This window comes from Chroicocephalus ridibundus, chromosome 1, assembly GCF_963924245.1.
Source record: "Chroicocephalus ridibundus chromosome 1, bChrRid1.1, whole genome shotgun sequence".
NCBI lineage: Eukaryota > Metazoa > Chordata > Aves > Charadriiformes > Laridae > Chroicocephalus > Chroicocephalus ridibundus.
The window spans coordinates 164,722,222-164,745,006 of record NC_086284.1 but is presented as its reverse complement, the minus strand read 5'-3'; the positions used below and the strand labels follow the sequence as shown (position 1 = coordinate 164,745,006).

General features: G+C 46.1%; 1 protein-coding gene across 7 annotated transcripts in view; it reads right to left on the bottom strand.

The window, feature by feature from the left end:
- CACNA1I (calcium voltage-gated channel subunit alpha1 I) overlaps positions 1–22,785 on the bottom strand; it is a 186,863-nt gene that overhangs the window by 70,129 nt on the left and 93,949 nt on the right. For all 7 annotated transcript variants that reach the window (XR_010069438.1, XM_063322480.1, XM_063322474.1 and 4 more), the window contains one exon: positions 10,826–10,923. Coding sequence is in view for 6 of the 7 variants with exons in the window: in XM_063322480.1 (XP_063178550.1) it covers positions 10,826–10,923 (98 nt within the window). In the remaining variant the exon portion in view is untranslated. The remainder of the gene's footprint in view (positions 1–10,825; positions 10,924–22,785) is intronic.

Sequence of the window (22,785 nt, the reverse complement as noted above, 5' to 3'; positions counted from 1 at the left end):
CGGGTCTAAAGGTCTGAAAGCCATGGGAAAAATAAAAATAATCTGTGATTTTTTTCCTTTTCTTTTTCCAAATCTCATTATTTTAAACCCATCTGACAACTTAAAAGCACACAATTTGTGACTTTTGAATACTTGGTTATACTAACAGTAAAATCGAACAGACTGGTTCAGAGAGGGAAAGATGACTTTATCCCATGATCTGTGACTACAAAAAGAGGGACTAAGCAACGTATGGTACAAAATGAGGAATTATCAGGTCTACGTTTCCTGCACTTCAGTGTTCCCCAGGTCCCTGCCATGATGTTACGCTAGCACAGGGATAAAATTTTCGTTTTGTTTCCCAAATTTACTTTGATTACCTGTTTAAACACTTTGCAATTTATTGCACACCGTGGAATGTGCCTGAAAAACAGCACTGAGATCAGACAAGTAAATAAAACTGCAGCCCGACTTCAGCGGACGAAGACTTCCTCCAGCACTACACGGTGTGGGTCTGTTACAGCCCGCTCAGTTTGTTAAAAAGCCCCAGAGAAGCGCTGATTTGCAAACCCATACAGCATATTTGAGGGTCAATAGATTTTTCTTTACACTAGTCCTTGCCCTTGTTTCGGTTTTGCTTTCCTCCCCTTCTCTGCCTCCCTCAACTCCTACTTTCTCTGCATTATCCTACACACAGAGGAGCATCACGCCTTGGCGTGCCGTACCCGGCAAACCCTGCCGCTTGCCTCTTGCGCATTTCTCCTTCAAACCTCGTTCCTTCTCTGCTCTCCTCTCTATTGATCCTCACGCTGCTCTCCTCCCCCTCACACTGCTTCCCTGTATCCTGAACACGCCTGCCTGAGTTAGGGCTCCACTGACTTGATAAAGAACTGCGCTGCCCAAGGAACAGCACATACAGGAAAGCGCAGCTCTGAGTTACATTTCCATCTCCGATCTGCACCCCTCTCTGAGGAAAGGCATCCTTTAAAGGCCTGCTCCGGGCATAAATCACATTGGTGTGTTCAGTGCTCTGCTCCACTTGGCTAGGAGACTGGGTTGGGGGAGGGAGGATATAGACTGAACTCAACCCTGTCGGTCAAGTCCATCCCTTGTCGGCTTTTCTCCATCCTTTTACTGCCTGCCTGCCTGGGACAGAGCCTACAGAAAGCTGGCAGCTTCATCTTTGAATGCATCTGAGCCTCAATAGCCTGACTAGGGAACGAATAGGGCTTTTTGACCTCTTAACTTTTGTGTATGGATGCTGCAAGAGAACATCACTCTTGTCCCTGTACCAACCTGCGCAGGACTGTGGCTGCGTGTGGATAAATCTGCGTGCGTACACATTTGCATGTGGTTGTAAGTATGGTTTGTGTGTCACTGAAATGTGATAATAAATATTTACAGAGAGGATTATACGAAGAACTGTGGATGAGGTAAGTTTAAATACTTGGAAAATAGCAACATCTGAGTTTCAGTTATCTCTTCACAAATAAACCTGTGAGGGGAAAACTCGTACTTCCAAATAGTCAAATGGAAGAGTACATTTTTGAAAGTAAATCAACATTGGAAGAGGACAAGCAAATGACAGTCCTCTTTCAAAAAGACTGAGGCATCTGAAGCAAAGACCCTGGGTGGGGGGAGAGGTCTTAGAAGAGGAGTCTCATAATCGCATAATTTCCAACTGCTAGGGCAGTACTGTGCCCGTCAAACGCGCTTGCTTTTTTGTCTGATCTAGCAGTAAATGAGACTGTTTTACAGCCTAATATATCTCAGTCAGAAGCTAATTTCACACACGCTCATCAGTGAAATTAGTTCTTCAAAAACACATTTAGAGAAGTAAATGTCATCACTTTTCCCCGGTGCCAAGCGCGGGGTTCATAGCCAGACCACTCTGTCTTAGGCACTGCTACAGTACCAAACACAGGTAGCTTGGTGTATAATACAGATTTATGGCAGAAAATATAAATGCAAAACATCTACTTTTCCCATTCCAAGGTTCGTCTGTTTCAATAACGATTTTTATATTGCTGCTTTGATCTACTGAGCTGAACGCAGGGCTAAGAGTTAGGAGATGTCAAGTTGTATTCCCGAGTCTGCTGGTGACACTCACTGGGTCTCACCCACCTGGTCTGAAACATGAGGAAGATTAAACTAACAAGCCTTGGTTTATATCCCTGAGATCTGTAGAAGAAAAGCAGAGAAATCTGGTCTATTTGGGCCCACGGAGCCACTACAGTAACAATAATTAATAAAGAAAAATGGAGCTATACCAAGATTTTCCTACACAGTGCTTTTACCAGAAAAAAAAATAATGCTATTTCATTGAAACGGAAACACTCCAGTGTTGTGATAGTTATTGAAACATTGTTTATCAAAAAGAAAAGGAAGACAACAGGAGAAAGCATTTTTATAAAGTTGAAATGTTCTATTTCAACACTTCTAGAATGGTGTGGTTGAGGTTTTCTGATTTTTAAACTTCTGTGTCATGAAAAAGCATAGGAAAAAATCAAAAAGCCAAACAAACCACCTAAAATTAGGCAGAATAAAACCGTATTAAAATGGATGGGAAATGCTCGCTCTTGTTCTGACTGAGGAAAGACACATCTAGAAAGAGCAGAACTTCCCACAAATCCGAAATTCTATTTCCCACACAGCCAGTAATAAGAATATAACATTATATTTCTAACGCCTATACCTCCACGTAAGTATTCCTGCACTTTCACACCAAGTATTCACACATGTATACACTTTCTATTCAATAAAGTTGCTATGCAACACTCTGCAACAGACTCCTTCACTTCCGCACAGTGTGCTCAGCTGAAGTAATCTGCTTCCAAATGATGAATCAGTTACTAAATTGTAAGTGGAAACTCGAAGACATCAAACACAATGGAAGGGACTCTTCTTTGCATAACACCGATGCGACAAGAAAGAGTAAACCGAAGAAACATTTTCTGCTCCAATGTCAAAAAAACCCATAGTAACAGAAGCAAAAGAAATTCAAACCATCAGAAAATACTACAGAATCCCTGCTCAAAAGCAGGCAAAAATAAAACAAAACCAGCCTCCCCCCTAAACCTTATGCCCTGCCATGAGAAGAAGGGATGAAAGAGCTAGCAGAAACAGCAACGTTTCACCTAGCAACCTGCCACGCAATTGCGAAAGGACAATAAGAACAAATAGATGTGGAATTTCACCCCAAATCCAGGACACAGGCATGCCCAGTTCAGGAAGCGAGTCTTCTAACAGAGACCTGGAGGGGTTTTTTTTCCTCCTTACACTTGTTTGCTGACTTGCGGGGCTTGTCGCACCAGCTCATCTCCGTGGAATTAAATCACATGGTAATAGGACCAGAACAATCTATAATTTTTTGTTTCATGCATTTTTAGATAAAACCCCAAAAGGCAGCATTTCTGGGGCTGTAGTCAGGAATGCAAGAGATAAGCAGGAATACTAATGAAGGTGTGATACATATGACAAAACTAGGTCCCCTCGTGTTTTCTGTAGTACACTTCAAAGATTACATGCAGATGGAGGAATGATCGGGTGGGGCAGAGCCACAGACCTCTTCATCCAGAAGTGAAATCCTAAATGGTCAGTAGCGCATCCTGCTGAGAATTGCGAGAAATCCAACCAATTGCTGGTAACCAGTAGCTAAAGATCAGCTCTAACCCTGAAGAACAAAGGTTTGAAATCTAGAGGTGTGCCCACGCGAGCTCTGATCCCTTGGACATCCCATTTTACTTTACTTCATTTACAGTGTCCAAACTTGATTTTGGGCTGGAAGGACCTCCCACCGCAGCAGGTTTTACAGTCTAATTACACACCGGGTGGAGAACTTCCTTAATGGACTTTGCATTTGCCTCCACCTGGTTGCACTGGATGTCCTTTTCTTCTATTATGGTTCAGATAGAAGAGTCTATGCATCCTTTACACCATCCATAATGAGTGCAGCACACACAAATAGCATTTGTCAGCTCCTTGTGGGATGTTATTTCAAAGCCTCACAACTATCACTGTAAGAAAGGGCTCATGTTGAGAATGAACACAGGTAAGCAGAATTTAGACATATCCAGTTTGGGCATTTAATCTTTAGCCTTGTGTCCCGGTTCTGGCAGGGATAGGTTATAATTTTCACAGGGAGCTGGGATGGGACACAGCCCGGTCTGACTCAAACTAACCAAATGGGTATTATGTGAGCCATGCTCAGTATTTAGACGGGGAGCTGGCAGGAATCTGGCAGGAACTACCGTTCCTTTCACGTAGAGGGGAGTCCAGTACACTTGGCATTGACTGCCCCAGAGGTGGAAGCACAACCCTTCCATTTTCCATGGAATGATCCAGACTGCACTGGGACAGGGTGAAGCTCCAGAACACCTGCAATACATTGACAACATCATTATATGGGGCAACACAACAAAAGTTTTTGAAAAAGGGAATAAAATAGTTCAAATCCTTCTGAAAGCTCTTTGTGCCATAAAACAAAGTAAGGTCAAGGGCCCTGCACAGGAGATCCAGTTTTTAGGAAAAAAAATGGCAAGATGGATGCTGTCAGATCCCAATGGATGTGATCAACAAAGTAGCAGCTACATCTTCACCGACTAGTGAAAAAGAAACACAAGCTTCCTTAGGCGTTGTGGGTTTTTGGAGGATGCACATCCCAGATTACAGCCTGGTTGTAAGCCCTCTATATCAAGTGACCCAGAAGAATGATTCTAAGTGGGGCCCCAAGCAACAACAAGCCTTTGAACAAATTAAACAGTAAATAGTTCACGCAGTAGCCCTGGGGCCAGTCTGGGTGGGACAACATGTTAAAAATATGCTCTACACTGCAGCCGGGGAGAACGGCCCTATCCAGAGCTTCCAGCAGAAAGCACCAGCAGAGACTCAAGGTTGACCCCTAGGGTTTGGGAGCTGGGGATACAGAGGAACCAAAGTACGCTATGCTCCAACAGAAGAAGAGATATCGGCAGCATATGAAGGGGTTCGAGCTGCTTCGGGAGTGGTTGGTACAGAAGCACAGCTCCTCTTAGCACCTCGACTGCCGGTGCTGGGCTGGATGGTCAGAGAAAGGGTCCCCACCACACATGACGCACCTGATGCTACATGGGGTAAGTGGGTTGCATTGATCACACAGCGAGCTCGAATGGGAAACTCAAGTCACCCAGGAATTCTGGAGTGATCATGCATCGGCCAGAAGACAAAGATTTTGGAATATCACCAGAGGAGGAGGTGATGTGTGCAGAAGAGGCCTCACTGTATAATAAACTACCAGAAAATGAGAAGAAATATGCCCTGTTCACTGATGGGTCCTGCTGGATTGTAGGAAAGCATCAGAAGTGGAAGGCTGCTGTGTGGAGTCCTACACGACAAGTTGCAAAAAACGCTGAAGGACAAGACGAATTGAGCCGGTTTGCAGAGGTGAAAGCCATCCAGACAGCTTTAGACATTGCTGAACGAGAAAAATGGCCAGTACTTTATCTCTACACTGACTCATGGATGGTCACAAATGCTCTGTGGGGGTGGTTGCAGCAGCAGAAGCAGAGCAACTGGCAGCACAGAGGCAAACCCCTCTGGGCTGCTGAATTGTGCCAAGATATTGCTGCCCAGAGAGAATCTGGTTGTGAAAGTACGTCACATAGATGCCCATGTACCCAAGAGTCGGGCCACTGAGAAACATCAAAACAACGAGCAGGTGTATCAGGCTGCTAAGATTGGCATGGCTTAGCTGGATCTGGACTGGCAACGAGGGTGAATTATTCATAGGTCTATGGGCTTATGACACCTCAGGCCATCAAGGAAGAGATGCAACATATAGATGGGCGTGTGACCAAAGGGTGGACTTGACCATGGACACTACTGCACAGGTTATCCACGAGTGTGAGACGTGTGCCGCAATCAAGCAAGCCAAGTGGTTAAAGCCTCTTTGGTATGGAGGACGATGGCTGAAATATAAATATGGGGAGGCCTGGCAGATTGATGATATCACACTGCCACAAACCCTCTGAGGCAAGAGCCATGTGCTCACAATGGTGGGAGCAACCACTGGATGGCTGGAAACATACCCTGTGCCCCATGCCACCGCCCGGAACACTATCCTGGGCCTTGAAAAGCAAGTCCTGTGGCGACATGGCACCCCAGAGAGAATTGAGTTGGACAACGGGACTCATTTCCGAAGCAGCCTCATAGACACCTGGGCCAAAGAGCATGGCATTGAGTGGGTATATCACATCCCCTATCACGCACCAGCCTCTGGGAAGATAGAACCATACAATGGACTGCTAAAAACTACACTGAGAGCAATGGGTGGTGGGACCTTAAAACATCGGGATACACATTTAGCAAAAGCTACCTGGTTAGTTAACACCACGGATCTACCAATTGAGCTGGCCCTGCCCAATCAAAACTTCCACGTACTGTAGCAGGGGAAAAAGTCTCCATAGTGCACATGAAGAATACATTAGGGAAGACAGTTTGGGTTAGTCCTGCCTCAAGCAAAGGCAAACCCATCCGTGGGATTGCTTTTGCTCAAGGATCTGGGTGCACTTGGTGGGTGATGTGGAAGGATAGGGAGGTCCAATGTGTGCCTCATGGGTATCTGAATTTGAGTGAGAATAGCCAATAAATCAAATTGTATTATGTTAATTGCTAAGAACCCAGCCACTGCATGTCATCATTACTATAATTGCTATATGCCATATCAATGGTACTACAGTAAGAATCACCCAAACTAATGACAGATGGACTTTGATGAGACTGAGTAAAGAGCAGCGGTGATGGGATCAGAACTGACCTCAGCAACTGGCACCCAGCGACTTTCTCGAGATCAACATCTTCAACCCGCAGACCGTGGACACGGGCCACATCAGATACACCAGCCACGAGCTCTGAATGCAGCATGCAACAGTCCAGCACCACACACCATCTCACCTGCCCTGAGAGACTGTTCTAACAGATGGAGCCCCAAGTGATGGATTAAATGAACTCAACGGGTATTTTAGAGTGGTGGCCTATAGACTAAGGGAATGATATCTGTATGTATCTATATGTATATATATACCAACAAGAGGGAAAAGTGGTGGTAATTAATTGGAAAGTGTAAGATCTGGGCATGACATGAGTGGTATAGAATAAGGGGTGGATAATGTCCTGGTTCTGGCAGGGATAGGGTTAATTTTCACAAGGAGATGAGACAGGATACAGCCAGGTCAGCTAACCCAAACTAGCAAAACAGTCAGTATTTTGCTGGTGAGCTGGCTGGGGCAAGGGGCAGGAACTGCTGCTTGGATGGGGTCTTCCCAGATTTGGTTGGTGAGTAGTGGTACATTAACTGTGTTTTCCATATTCCTTTATCAATATTATTTTTGTTTTCCTTTCTTTGCTGTTCTGTTAAACTGCCTTTATCTCAACCCAGGAGTTTTGCCTTTTTCTTCGCTTCCCCTCTCATTCCAGCCATGGGGGGAGGTGTGAGCAAAAAGACCGCGTGGTTCTTTGCTGCTGTCTGGGGCTAAACCAAGACACCTTGCCCACCTGTCAGGAATATGAAATTAGCTTATTTCACTTATCTAACAGGTGATGCTTTTCCCTCAACCATGTTGCTACTGTTTCCTTAGAGTCATTCTGAATTTCCTCCCTCCTAATTTTCTGGCATCACTTCTTTTTTAACTTCATGTAGTATGAAATTTCCCTCAAATTTCTCCAGAAATTTCTCACTTTAGTATGTGGACTTTTCAAAAACTTGCTGATTACTAGAGCATTACTGTTCTTTGGGCACCAAATAATCTGCCCAGATAGACCACTTCAGCACTCTTCCCCTCGTGCAGAAATCATTCAGGTTCCTAATCACTTTGTCCACTCTCCTGATAATAATCTGCCATTATTCAGTCCACACAGCCGGACTCCTGTAAAAATCGGTCCCTACCTGCGTGCCCACGTGGAAGCCTTTGAAACGGCCACCAGTGAACCCTACACCACCTTGTCCCACCACAGCCTTCTGAACACGGCCAAATATCTGCCTTTGGGATTAACTCCCTGCCGCTCCCCACATATCTCATACTCCCACCAAGACCTCAATCTCTCTCTACCTCTTGCTGTCTTATTTCCCACTTTCTTTGCTAGCACCTGCAGCACCTCCAGCTTGGTATCATCAGTACATCTCACTAATAGACTTTCCTCTTGCTTCAGATCAGTAATGAAGAACTTTAAAAAGACATTAAAAAAAGATTTGTGGCCAAAGGTCCCATTAATTATGTTTGCTGTACCCCACTAGGCACCTTCTTCCAATGCAGCTCATTCCCATTTATCACAAGCCTTTGTTTACAGCCTCTTAGCCAGTTTTCAACCCTCAAGTCAGTGCTTCCTCTCCTAGGGAACCCGATTTCTTTTTTTTTTTTCTTTTAATTAATGGCAGGATGTCTTTCTTCCAAAATGTTTTTTGCGTATAACCACAGATTTATGTAGCGAGAAAGATACATAAAGATTTAACCACAGACTGGAAATTAGAACAGCATCAATTTCATACAGGTAGAGTTTTATACTGATAAAAGGAGCACACAGAATGTGTCACGGCTGGGACAGTCAGGGAAAATTCAACAGCCTGTGCTCTGCAAAGGTCAGATGAGATGATTGGAAGCGTCCCTGGTGTCTCCACATGGACAGAGCGGGCCCCTGGTGGACCAGTTCTGATGCCGCTCACACTGCTCCTCCTGGGGCAGCTGCTGCCAGCGATGGGGACAACTCCAGCTGTGCCAACCGATAAGCAGGAATAAAACAATGCCTCGATTTTTTGTCACTCAAGCTTTGCTCCTGACCGCCAGCAATTAACATAGCAGATGTCTACAGGAGTCAATTGGATATCGTTCAAGATGCTCTCACTTGACACCAAGGTTAAGTCTACACTCATAACAGGGATCAGCCCTAAAGGGGCCTTTGAGCACGGACTCACGGGACTCCTAATGAAGCAAGGAGGAAACAGGGCTGCGTAACATGAGGACGGTGCTGCCCTCACACAGCCAGGCGTATGCTTCATGGAAGGGGTGAGCCTGCCATGCACAACCTCTGGGCCACCCCCTCGCAGAAAAAATGGCCCCCTCACCACAGTGTGTGCCCACAGCCAGGACTGGGGCTGGCTCCCAGCCCTCTCCTCTCTGGAAAAGGAGCAGAGAGCAGCAGACAGGCTGGTGGAGTTGTTTTGCTGATCAGCTATAGCCAAAAGGTGGTTTCTTGGCTCATATCTTGATCACCCCATGACAGACCTGTTAATTGCCTGGGTGTGCACTCAGTGCCCAAACCAGCTGCTTCTCTGCCGGGTGCCCTCCTGCCATGTTGGGCACACAGGACTGAGCCTCAGTTCCGCCAGGACACTTTCCAGCACCTTCTATCCCTGGCTATTGTGCAGAGATAAACATTCTAGCAGGGCTTTTCATGGAGCCAGAGACCCTGAAATCCACCTCCACAGCATGTTCAAGAAATGGGTGGCATCGTGGAAGTGACTTTAGCACAAGGGAAAACATAATATACAGATCAGGAGGTTGACTGTGCAAAATTCCTCAGATCTGTAAAAGAGAAAGGAGAATCTGAGCTCAAGAGAAGGATTAAGAGAGCTCTGGCAAGGTCTTAACCACTGCAGACAACCTGATTAGGAAGATTATGGGGAGGAGCAGAGACTTCCTGCCACTCTACAAGACAGAGAAACTTGTGGAAGAAACGCCTAAAGTCTCACGGGGCTGCATGTGTCGGCTGCTGCCTTAGCACGGGGAATAGCCAGAAACATCGAAGTGACACACCAAACCGAGTTCAGCGCTCGGTTCACTTCCATCCACCTGGATACAACTACTGTGAAGCCTCAGCCACCTCCATCAATGTTTCTTGCAGTTAAATAACAATTACAGCACCTGCTTACTCGCTCTAGGGTTGCAGGGAGAACAACACTGACTTGGGGGGGGGAAGGAGAAGCAAAGGAAGGGAAGAAGAGGGAAGAAAGAGTTCAGCACCAATAAAAACCGCAAAGCATGGCAAAAAGGCTGGTCTTATCCTCATCCTCTGGGAAGGGAGGAAGTGAGGGTTATGGAGATGCCACCTCCACCACGGGAGAAGCACATGTGCATGGCACGTGCCCCAGGGCTGCGGGCTCACATCCCGGGGCCGCAGCACCTCACCTGGTTTGCATGCAGACCCGAGCTGGGGGCTGTGTCTGAGACCTGAACGGTGCCGGCAAGCAGCCGTTCGGCTGCTGACACATCCCAGCTCACACACAGCCCCGTGCCCAGCGGCGCTCAGCTCCGCTCATACACAGGCGCCAGCTCACGGGGGGGACAGTCAGCACAAAAGAAGGAGTACAAAGCACAGGGTGAAGAGGAGAGAAAAAATAGCCTGTGCTACCCACCCCTAAGCTGTAACGGCATGAAAATTTTTCAGATGAGAGGATCTGGAAGAGCATGTGAAAGCCTGAGCAAACCAATTCTCCCTGCTTCCACCAGCTCACCCCTCTCCGGACCTCACACACATCCCATTTTGAGCCTGCAGACATTATCAAACCTGCGATGTCCTTCAGTAAGAGTGAGAAAAAATGCTTTACTGTGTATTGTTCAGCTTCAGCTCCTGAGCCATCAGCATGGTCCTGCATGAAGGATGACCAGGGCTGATATGCTGCAAGACTGTAGTTTTCCTGAGCATCCAACAAAACCTCTTGGCCCCAGGGTGGGGAAAAGCCTGCACACACGGTGCAGCAGCCTCCACTCAGTTTGCACCTGAACCCAGCCTGGAAAACACCACTACACACAGCCTGCCTGATCACGGATTCCCCGCAACCCAAGCTGAGCAGGCATGAGAGGGAAGCATGACTTACTGGGCACACGGTTGATAGCTTTCAGGGGTCTCAGGACGCGGACAGTACGGATTGCAGACAAGTTAATGTTTTGGAGATCCAGGGAGTACTCCACCATCCTGGAGAAGAGGAAAGAGAGAGAGAAAAAAAATACGTTTAAAAGAATCCAAAAATCTTGGCTTGAGTCACAGAGCCATCGTTTCTTTATTGAAGGGTTTCTCCAAGTTGTGGGGATGAAGACTGAGCCTTTAGGAGCAAAGCTGAAGCCTCTGGAAGCCCTCTGGGAGCAGGACAGGAGCTCACAGCTCCCCTGGCAGAAAACACAGCCCTTCCATGGAACTTGGGAAGGCAGAAGACAGCAAGCGGTGAGAGCATGCCGTGAGGATGCAGGCCAGGAGCTGTGGCAACACTTACCTGCTGCAACCATCAGGAGGGAAAGGAGCTGGAAGAAGATGCCCCGATGAGGAGCGTGTGGTCCTGGTGAGGGCAAACACGTGGGCTGGCCATTTCCCACAAGGCCAGGGAGGAGGGAGGCTGCACAGCCGGTTCTGCTGAGCACAGCAGGGTGCTCCCCTCATCTCACAGTGGGGGATGAGGTCCCTGGAGGCGGCTTCAGCTAACCTGTTTTACCTCGCATTGAAGCAAACTCTCTACTTAAAGCGGTAACTGCTCCAGCTAGGTGGCAAGTCTTCTCCCATAGCTGTGAATCACTCCTTTCTGACACCAACCAAAAGGAGAAAAGCCTAATTTTAGGACGTATGCTAGACCTTAGCTTTCCTAACCCAACAACATACTCCCTAAATAACCTCAAAGTGCAAATAGCTATGACTAACGCATTGGCTTTGCTGCAAGAGCAGCAGGTGCAGGTGAAAAAACTGTGACCTGGCCCAGCATCCCTCACAGGCCAGTGCTGCCCTCCTTGCCCAGTATGGCAAACGCCCAGTAACTTGCCTGCCTCTTGGAAAGCACGGCAAGAAACTGGATTATAATAATCATTTACCCGGGCCAGCAATTTCTACCTGAGGATCTCAAAGCTTTTTGCATGTTTCAGTGAACACAGGTACATGAAGCCTCCAGGAAGACATGGGCTGTGGTCACCAGCTCCCCTGGGGTGACCCTGATGTGCAGACGGGATCAAGAGTGTGACAAAGTTGGCAGGTGAAACAGGAGCAGAGTCAGGACAGGAATGGCTTCTCCTGGATAACGAACCCACAAAAAGCTCCCTTTTCCTTGGCCTTTCCACACGCTCAAGAGACAGGGAGGGAACTGGGGACACAGCCTTTTGTTACTGCAACACTTCTCAAACCAAAAGCATTACAATTTATGTAGAAAGACCCAATAGTCCAGTAACCTAAAGTGCATCCAAATCCCTCTGCCCAGAAACCACTGAAGAATAAATCAGAGAGCTTAAGTGAGACATTGAGAGGGAAATGGGGTACAGCCAGTCTGTAAGAAACATCAGGGAGAAGACTTGAGTGAAACGGACTGAACCTTCTATCCATCACCCTCTTTGCTCAAAAGGACCTTGAAGAGCAAATGTCTAGTTATGTCTACACCTTTCACAAAGGGGACTTGTCAGAGTGATAGATTTTCAAACACAATAGGGTAAACCTGTCGAAGTGTTGTGATTGTTCTCTCTCGTGCTCTCTTTCTTTCTCTCCCTCATTCCTTTCACTCTGTTCTCTCATGCACTTTGAGGGTAATTGCATGAAATAATTCTTCCTCTGAAATGCAGTGGCATTCATTTACCTCCCTGGAGCTGTCAGTTCCACATACACTGAGTGCAGAAAGAGAGAGGAGGGATTTCGTGCAGATAATCAAAATATTCACCCCCCTTAAAAAATGCAACACCAAAAAACCCCACCCCAAACCAAGCAGCAATACTTATCCTGCAGAAAGCATTAGTGATAGACAGAGGCTTGGGATCTGGTCAGCTGAAACTGGGAAGAGGGCACGAAAGGAGGAAGAATGCGCACTGATATAAATGCACAGACATGACTACAGGGCATCACACAACGGACATAAACATGGTGCAGATAAACACAGTGCAAAGGGCCTTGAGAAAGCACTGATCAACGTTTCTCCAAAGGCATAAAGCAAGATTGCCTCATCAGCGTGTTGTTGCTCCAGAATTAGACAGACCTGCTGAAACTTTGGAACTACAGTATGGGCAAAGACCTCTGAAGGCAAAAAAAATTATTTTTGAGCAGTAGCAGAACAACCTTAAACACACTCAGTCAGATACCAAATAAGCAAACAGCCCCAAAACACATCTAACTTCAAAAAGTGGTCTTTTCTGAACTGCAACCAACCAAATGAGAAGTCCTGAAGGACACCATGACCCCCACAGAAACTGAGCACAGAGGAACAGCACAGAGCTAGGGCTGAGATTAAATCAGTGGGCAGAGGTGACATCTTTTCTTAGACTCAACCATGCAAAATTCGTTTAAAAATAGAACCTCCATTCACAAACCATTCGAGTTTTGTCCTCTTGCAGCTACAACCACGTTGCCGGTATTACAATTGGAGTCACCTTACCCAGGTGCACGTTGCTGCCCTCTCCTAGGTGGAATGAGCTTTCCACCTATATGGTGCAGTCCACGCATCACTAGAAAAGTAATAATCATCAAAATAGTGAGTATGGGTCCTTTGGGGACAAGACGAATGCTGCCCTAGCTGCAATCGTACAGTTCCTACAGCCAGCCTCCTGCGGCCCTCAGTGGCTGCAGATTTGCTGCGATTACGTTCCAGTTCAGCTAGGAAAAAAAACGCTGAACAGTCAATCACTCTGTCAACGAAAACAGCAGGCTGTTCCCAAGGATGGGTCAGAGAAGGGCAACTGTTAAATTTTTCAGCGAGCAACTTCTAACAAAAACGAGCTCAGCCCTAGCAGGCCCCAGGGCTTTGGCTCGCTTAGCAGAACCCTTCTGCCTACGGTTCTTCCTGAGGCCTCCTGGTCTTGGCTGCAATAGCAGAGACGCGTCCGGGATGCTTAAATCCCTTCAGATGAGTTATGCCCATTGTAGTCACGTAAATCACATCCAAAACAACTCTAACGAAATTCCAGTGCAATTTTGCATTAGAGATACTCGTTCTCGCCTTTTTATTCCCGGTGATGGCTTTAACATTGGCGTACGTTCATGCTTCTCTCTGCACAAGGGTAGCACACCCATACAATGACGGACTGCGAGTGAATGGGATGAAATGAAATTCTGTTGATCAACCAAAAGAACATTTTCCGTGTAGGTAAAACTGATGAATCCAAATGTTGCCTCCTTCCCCTAATGAAATGGGGATCTCTAAGCAACTCTGCGGGAGTCTCTGGGCATCTGCAGCATTTCAGGGATTGCCAGCCCAGCTATTTCTGCTCTTATCTTTCTCCAGCCAGCCCTGCTCCCCACTGCCTGGAAACCCTGTACAGGCAGCACCTCCAGGGTTGGGCTGTACCCGATCTCCTACTGCCACACGTGGAGGTGGTGACAGGTTGACAGAGAGTCAAAAGGGCACGTCACAAAATGTTATCAGCCGGAAACTGGCAGCAGATTTATGTCAGGAGGTTCACATTTTCCCGTGTCTGTGTCCCAGGATCTTGTGATGGTGGATTAGGTGCACGGGGCTTATTTGGACTCTTGGGCAGGCACCCGACCTTCGTTGCTTGCATCCTTATAGCATCAGCAACGCAGGGAAATGCGTGTTTGCTGGGTGTTCATAAACCAAGAGCACGGCAACATTAAAGCTAATACAAAATGGTTGCCTCCTTATTAAACTCCAGGAGTTTTCCAGGCTCCTTGTCCTTGCTTTGTAGCAGCTCAGTGCCATGAGCAAGGGTAGCCCCCATAGCCTGACCTCTCATGATCTAGCTCTCCCGCCTTTCTTGGCTGCTTGAAGCATGTTTTGTTTGTAAAAGCCTTAGTTTCTTTAAGGTCCAGGGGCAGTCAGACAAAGCTGAGGATGTGGGGAAAAAAAAGCCTGTGCTAGTTATAAGCTGTCCTTTCCCCTTATCGTGACGGGGCAAGGGGAACACATCCCTCCCGAGGGAAACAGCAGCTCATTTCAGGCACTGCTAAAGTATTTTGTGGCCTCTGGCGCGGGTGGGCGAGTGCAGGGGCAGGTTAGGAAGCTGGAACTACGCTACATCAGAGAGAAACTCCTGATCTGTGATGGAATTTGAGCACTGAGCTGTCAAGATAATTGAATTTATACAGTAGTTCTTCTTCCCTCACTAGACATTTTCTTCTTCAAAACTTTCTGCATTAAACTCTTCTGGAAGGAGAGGGGATTGACGCATGCACCGTCCCTGAACCGTAGGGCTCAAGGTTGATGCATGGTGGGAATGGTGACAGGGTGGGAAATGGGAGAGGCACCTGGGTTCACCACCATGGGGTTCATCCTGCAGAAGCAGGGGAGTTGTCTGGCAGGGAAAGCCAGTCTGCTTGAGCGCTGCCTCCCTCCCCACTCTCCCGGTATCCCACCTCCTCCCCACCCCCTCTCTCTGCATCCTTCTGACTCATACCTGCCTGCAACGTTGCCACCTCTCATTTTAATTTTCCTCCTTAACTTCCAGTTTTTCTGTTCACCCCTTGTCTTTCCTTCATCTTTTTCCGTTTTGCCTCACATCCCTCAATTCCCTTCCCAATCCTTTCTTTCCTCTTCCATCTTCCTCTTGATTCCTTTTGTCCCTTTCCTTACTGATCTTTCTGCCGCCTCCTTCCCCTCAGTCTCTGCCTTGGTGATAAACATTAGCCTGTGCCCAGGTAAGTCTGCTCAGCTGCACACACAAGAGACTGAGTTTAACAGTGACGAGGCCAAGCTGGCGCAGGGAACAAGTAAGCAATTTGCCAGCACATTGACCCTGTCCAGAAAGCGCCTGGTCTGGTGCCCCTCCATCCCATGCCCAGCCACTGGCGTGGACAGCGAGCACATGGAGACACGGGAGCACAAAAGCCACCACCATTGTAAACCTTCATTGCTCATGAGGTTTCAAAAACAGCAGAAGAGCTTCATCAGCTCCAGCTTGGCACTTCTTTTGCTCCTCTGCACCCGTGAGCTCGAGAGTGGGCTTGGATCTGTCTTGGCACTCTCCACTTCTCCAGCAGCGATGAAACTCGGGAGAGAAGAGCGACGCTGATTGCCCAACAACAGCAGAAATGCACGGCCAGCGTGGCTCTCTGCCAGGCATGGGAGAGCAGACTGACCAGCAGGATGGAGAAATAAAAGTTAAGATTATTTTAAAATAGACGTAGAGAATATGAAAACCATGTAAGGAGTTCGGAAAATTCAGACTTTCTCTTGCTGTACGTATAACCCAGGATAATGTACTTATGTAGTGCCTGGCTAGCAGCTTCTTTGCAATTACATTCGATGAAATCCATGATTAAACCAGTTCAAACATTACCATTTACCTCTCCATATTTACATCTTCTTATACCTGTATTAAATACTTATTAACTCTCCTAATCTTAGCTCCTGAACTTCTATTTGCTGAAAACTAGCAGCCAAAAAATAATATTTAAATATATTCTGGAAGCATTCATGAAAAATACCGGGGCGGTATTTTTCTTATGACACAAAGCCAATATGTTTTTGTCAAATTCAAAAGCTGCCTAATTCCCCTTCTCTGATAGGAGTTTTCAATTGAAATCTAATTAACTGCAGTCTAATCAATTCATATTTCTTTGTCAAATAAATTTGGGTTTGGCACAGAAGGCAGAAACTTCTTGGTTGTGACTTCCTGGCCTTACTATGAGTCTGTGCAAAATGAAGGTTTTCCTGCCTGTGGACTTTTATTTGGTCCTTGCATCTATGAGCACCTGAAGTGACTAAAGCAGAAGATTATTTGGTTGCTTTTTGCTCTGCACTCCTTCAGCTTCCCAGCTATGTCAGAGGTCTAAACCTGACATGTACCTATACTATGACTAGATGTGATTTAAACCAATGTCTTCTGTGTACCAGAACATGTCTTTCTGTCCTCAGCTCCTTGATATGGCCATCAAATTCCACAAACTGATATTTCTACCACTTTGAAGATCCAGAACATAGGAATCACAGGGAAAAATTGTTTTTCCCATCGGAATTTTTAATTCAGATATTGTCAGTAAAAGTTGGAGCTGATGTGTCTCTGTTTACCAAGGTGTCTCCCTGATACATGAGCTGTGTGGAGGTGGGGGATCCCACAGCCCAAATCTCCCACCTGCGGTTTGTGGGGTGGTGGTGGGAGACTGATTTACCCTTAAATCTTCCCACCTCTGTAGCACACACCAGGTTGAGAGGAAGGTCTCACTGCTTCTGCTCTGGCTTCAAAGACTGCAGCTACAATGCAAAGAAGATGCAAAGCTAGTCCTCTTACTGGACAAAGTACTCCCTCTTATATTAATGAGCCATTTTGATGAAAGGCAACTAAAAAGCATGTGCATTACTACATCCACACAGTCCTCTGTGGCCAGAGATGTAGCAGTGGGCAGGGGACATGGGGAATGGGGCTGACCAGGCTTCCTCAAGGGCTCTATTAGCTGAACCTATGGTGTACCAAAAAGGGAGGGCAAGCAGCAAAATCCACTTACTGGTGCCCACAACTGCCTGGATAGCGGGACCCATCAGTGTTGGAGCAAAGGCAAGGATGCAGGAGGACGAGCACGCACCTGAACAGCTGAAGTGTGGGGCACACGGGACGTTCAAGACACCTCCTGTCAGCCCTTCTAAGGCTGGATGTGCCCTAGCTTGTACACAAGGCGAGCTGTAAGCAGGCAGGCACTGGGTAAGGAACAAATCTAATCTCTCGCAAACCCATCTGGAGTCATCAGAAGTGGAGCCAGGAGATTTGGACTAGGTCTGCTAGGCAAGAGAGGAGGGCTACTGCTTCCACCCCAAGTCTGCAGCTACAGGACACACACATACCAGTGGAGAGAAAAAAACCCACACAGTACATGCAAACAGGCTTCTCGCCAGCCCCAGGACTGCAGGGCTCCCGGGCGGCACCTATTTTTTAAGATGTCTGCACTCTGCCAGCCCTTTTGCTCTACAGCTGGAGCCACATCCTTACTTCCCACCAAAGGTCCTGGGGGGGGGCGGTCTATGGCAGAAATTAAAGACTCTCTCTAGGTACTCCCATTTCCCTGCTCAGAGAGTTGTGTGGTGGCCCCCGCCCCTGTTTCCTTCGCTTGGTCACAGATCCAAGAAGGCACAGACTTTACCGATGCCTTGGGAATGGGCACGGGCTCCAGACAGCCCTCATGGGGTGCGTTAAGCACACACGACCCTCAGGCACGTCAGGGCTGCAGTCACCTATGGACCCCTCTTTAAAAACATTGCCTTCACGGATGCTCTGGCTCCCAGCTGACCGGTTATTTGGACCTGATCTTTTGCTACGTGGACACAGGTTGCTCTGTGGTGCGGCAGGCACGGGGCTGCCGGGCAGCCCCCAAGCATCGAACCTGCCATCAGCTCGCTTGACATACACCCTTGAAGAGCGAGCCGTGCGGGCATTTGCACGCATTTTGCACAGTTTGGTGCTTGTGGGGCCAGGCTTCAAAATACACGCTACGTAGATGAGCCGAACTCCTTTCAACACCTACCACAGAAATGATGGAATAACATCATGTGGGATGTGGCCAGACATTACACAGTAGGCCTCTAAATTGCTCTGCGAGTGTACTCAGCTAAGTAGTCCCGCTTATCTGTTTTAGAGTTCGAGCCCGTCATGCTGCAAAAAGACAACTCTCTGTGTACATACAAGCTGAAAGATAGAAGAAAAAAAAATCCTTTGCTAGTAAAACAAGGACTGCAAAAAGTACATCCTTTTTTCCCCCCTTTATAAAAAAAAAAAAATAATCAAAGAGACTATAATTCTGTTAGTAAAAAGTGAGACATTTCTTCAGGGAGTGACAGATCAATTACTAATTACACAGTCAGCTCCAGAGCTATGATGCTTAGTATACTTAAAAAAATAACCTGTAACTGTCCCCCCCTTGCCAGTACAAAACATTTTTTTTTTTTTTTTTTTAATTGCTCTGCAAGCAAAAAGCTGCTGAAAGCTTCCAGAGCGTGTGAGACTGGTCCCTTGCTGCCTAGAATGTGATTATTTCACACCCCTGAACACTCAAGATTTCTCTCCTAACTGTGTACTAAGAGAAAACGTCAGAGTTTTTCAATAGTTTTGGAGACGTGATATGAAAAGACATAAGCAGGTTTTCACACTGTGATAAGAAAACCAGAGGGACTCTCCAAGCTCAGATGACTGAAGACGAGTGACAGGGCCTCATTTTTTAAAACCAGGAGCCTGAATACAAGCTCTGAGCTCCGTATTTCATTGTTTAGGGGAAAAAAAATAGAAAGACAAAAAGGGTGTCTGCATTTTGGTCCTACAACTCTGCCGGCGTTTCCTTTTTTTTTTTTTAAATACCGCTAAAGATTCACATGGTAGGGGACTAGCTTTTAGGGAGGCAAAAAATCAGAGGCAATAATTGAGAACTACACATAACACGTGCAGGGTACCACTGCCTCCTTGTTTTGATTCTTCTCTGGTGTGATTCATTTCATTTTGATGACTCCTTTCATTTCAATATGTTGCACATCTATGGATAGTTTTACTAGGAGAAAGCAAATGAAATAATTAGTATCATTAAGGAGGAAAAAGTGAGTGTGTGTTGGGGGGGGAGGGCTGCGATTCTGATATTTCTGCCTTTGGTTAAGATGCTATTTAGCCTGCCACTTGCTGGTTTCCATCTTTTTCTGATCACTGCTTGAAACACCTAATTGCTGTATTTATTACAGTTTTCCCTAACTTGCCATAATTTTATAGAAACTTTCATTCGGCATTGAAGAGTAGCTAACTAGGATTTTCTGAGCATTCTGCTGTTTACACTGCTGCTAATAAGTATTTAATGGTCTGTGATTTTGAAGTCATAACTATGCAAATTCTGGCCAGGTCCCCGAAGGACCATAGTTAATTAAAAGCAAAGAGAAAGCAGAAGATTGGCAACACAGTTCCCCATCTTGTGAGATTCAGGCCAACTGGTGTGTTTCCGGCTAAGCGGCATCTTCTCGCCATGGAAGGGCACCACATGGCGCCAATTTTGTTTTCTGGGAATGGGCGGACATTTGAGGCAGGGGGTGCTTCCCCTCATCCTTCAGGGAGCTGCCAGCCCCTTTTCCTGGGCTGAAACGCAGGGGGATAAATTCGGGGCTGCAAGTGTAAACTGGAGACTTGCCAGTAAGGAGAGAGTAGGTGTCCAGAGATACACCCACTGATGATGCACAGCACAGGCAAGAACAGGGCTGAAAAGAGCTCGGGCAGACGGACTCGGGAATCAGCATCACCACAAGTTTATGGAAGAAAGGAAGCAATAGCTGAGGAATTAGGGGAAGCAGAAATCAAGGACGGTAGTTAACTAACAGCGAGCCAAGGTACAAACACTACTACTAATAATAATAATCTCAGTTAATAGAGAGTAATATTTCCCAGGCTCCCAATGTGGAAGCTGCCTAAAACACTCCTGAAGAAGCCGCTAGCCAAAAGGCACAGAGAGCACGAAGAAATGTTCTGCTCAATCTAAGGGGCTATCAGGCATCCCTGAGAAGGGACCTCCAGCTGTAAAAAGATGCCAGAAAACCCTCTCCAAAGGCTGTATAACTACTCTGAAAGGAAAGGATGTTTTGGAAAATAAATTAAGATATCAGGACAGCTGTGCTGCCATACTGTAAGTGAAATGAGATAAAAAGGCAAACTTAGGAAGGTTTTCAAAGTTCCAGGACAATATTTACCTATGATGATGTTTTTGAAATAAATTGTTTTTCTTGTCATGATATGCCACAGATTATAGGCAATTTCTGAAGAAGATGGACAAGAAATATTCAGTTGAGCTCCTTGGTGGCTCATCCTGACCAACAGTCAAAGGAGATGACGGATGAATCTGGTAATGAACTGCTAGCTTGGCCAGCCACATAAGGCAGGGGACTTGAAGACCACTAGTCTACCCCTGGAGAAGCAGAAACATTAACCAGCATTTCATTAGAAGAAGAATTAGCTTTTAGGGTACCAAGGGACCAGTCATGAAATTGTTAAATGAAAAATCAACGGGGAAAGCAATGAAATTAGGAAAAAAGTTAATTCTTACAGAGCCTCCATGTCAAGAACAAAACTAATCAAGGCACTAAAAGATGTAAAGAGGAGAAAAATGGTATCGTCTATACACCAGTGCCAGGGGCCTGAGTAATAAAAAGAATAGGAATTGTTCATTTTATGAGCATAAACAGCCTAAATGGCATTAAGAAAGCCTGGTGGGAAGATCTGCATGAAAGGAGTATTAAAATCAATGATCTTAACCTAGCTAGGGAGACTCAAGTGGACGGAAAGGGAGGGGAAGTAGCACACTCTGTCAAAAATGGCATTTTCTAGCATGGAATCAGTGACAATTTGGAAATGAACACTTACAGATTAATTTTTCTGCCATATAAAGTAGAGAATTCCTCCTGGCTAAAGGAATGGGCTGACAGGACCCTCAAGAAATTCAACAGACAAATATAAGGTCCTGCACCTGGGCTGGACTGACCCGCTATCTCAGTACTGGTTGGGTAATGGCTCTGATGAAAAGAACCTGTGGGTCCTGGTGGACAGCAGGCCACATATGGTCCATGCGAGAAAGGCCGATGGCATAACAAGTTACACCAACAGGCAAACAGCCAGTAGATGAGGAAAGGGATTATCCCCTTCAGTTTGCATTAGTAGAACACATCCAAAATAGCACATTCAGTTTGGGGCCCCCCAATACAAGAAAGGTCTTGAGAAATTGGAGTAAGTTCAGTGGTGAGCCACCAAGATGCTCAGGGAGCTGGAACACTTGCCCTGTAAGGAACATCTGAGGGATAGGGGCTTGTTCAACCTGGAGAGGAGATTAATTTTGGCACCTAACAGCAGCTCCTTGGTACCTATGAGCAGGTCAGTAATGAGTTGGACCCAAGCTCTTCACAGTGGTGCATGGCAGGAGAACAAGACACAATGGGCATAAACCCAAGCAGGGAAAGGAGGCTCAGACTAGCTACAGTGGGGCTGGGGTCCAGAGAGGTGGTGCAGTCTCCATCTGCAGCGGTTTTCAAGACCTGACTGGACAACTCTGAGCAACCCAACTTGAGTTTGCTTGAAAGGATTGGACTGGAGACCTCGCAAAATTCCTTTCTAACCTGAATTATCCTATGATCCTATGAATGTGATTAGGTACGTCCAGATCCCACTGGAAAACGGGCTAGCTAGCTCTCTTGGTATTGATCTGTAATTCACAGAAAACCCCTCCCCTTATTCATCTGCAAAAGTTAAATTTGGGCAACACGTTGAGGACACCTAAATCTCCTTGCAATTTCCCATCATTTACAATGATGTGCCTTACAACTCAAACAAAATTGCATTTAAGGATGGGCGATACAGAAATTGCCTATGAAGTGCTTTTTTTTTTTATTATAGAACTTAAAGATAGACTACTTGATTACAAATCAAGTGATGTACAAATCAAGTATGGTCATCAACAGTACTGTATACACTTGGTGGATTAAAGAGGCCATATTCATGAAGTTGAAAACACGCAGAAACAGCCATGCATCAAACCGGTCAGGATAGACTTTAATTCATGAACTGTGGATGGCAATCAAGTGGCATTTAGGAATATTTATCAGGTATCCAAGAAGCTTCAATAGAGACAAGAAAGCTGAACAGGCTAAAAAAAATAATACAACATAAGTAAAAGCAAAAGCAGCAATGTAATAGCAAGAGGGGAGAAGCTGATACCAATGAATATAAATTAGGAGATGGAAATTGTAGAAAATTTGTAAGAGGATTGAACGAGCACATAAAATGGTACAAGTTAATCACTGGAACAAGAAAACAGAATTGTCACAAACAGTGTAAAAAGGCAGAAAACTTCAATTAAGAAAAAGTTCTACGGGGGAGGTCAGATGATGTATGTGTACCATAGATGATAATGAGCTAGTTTCAG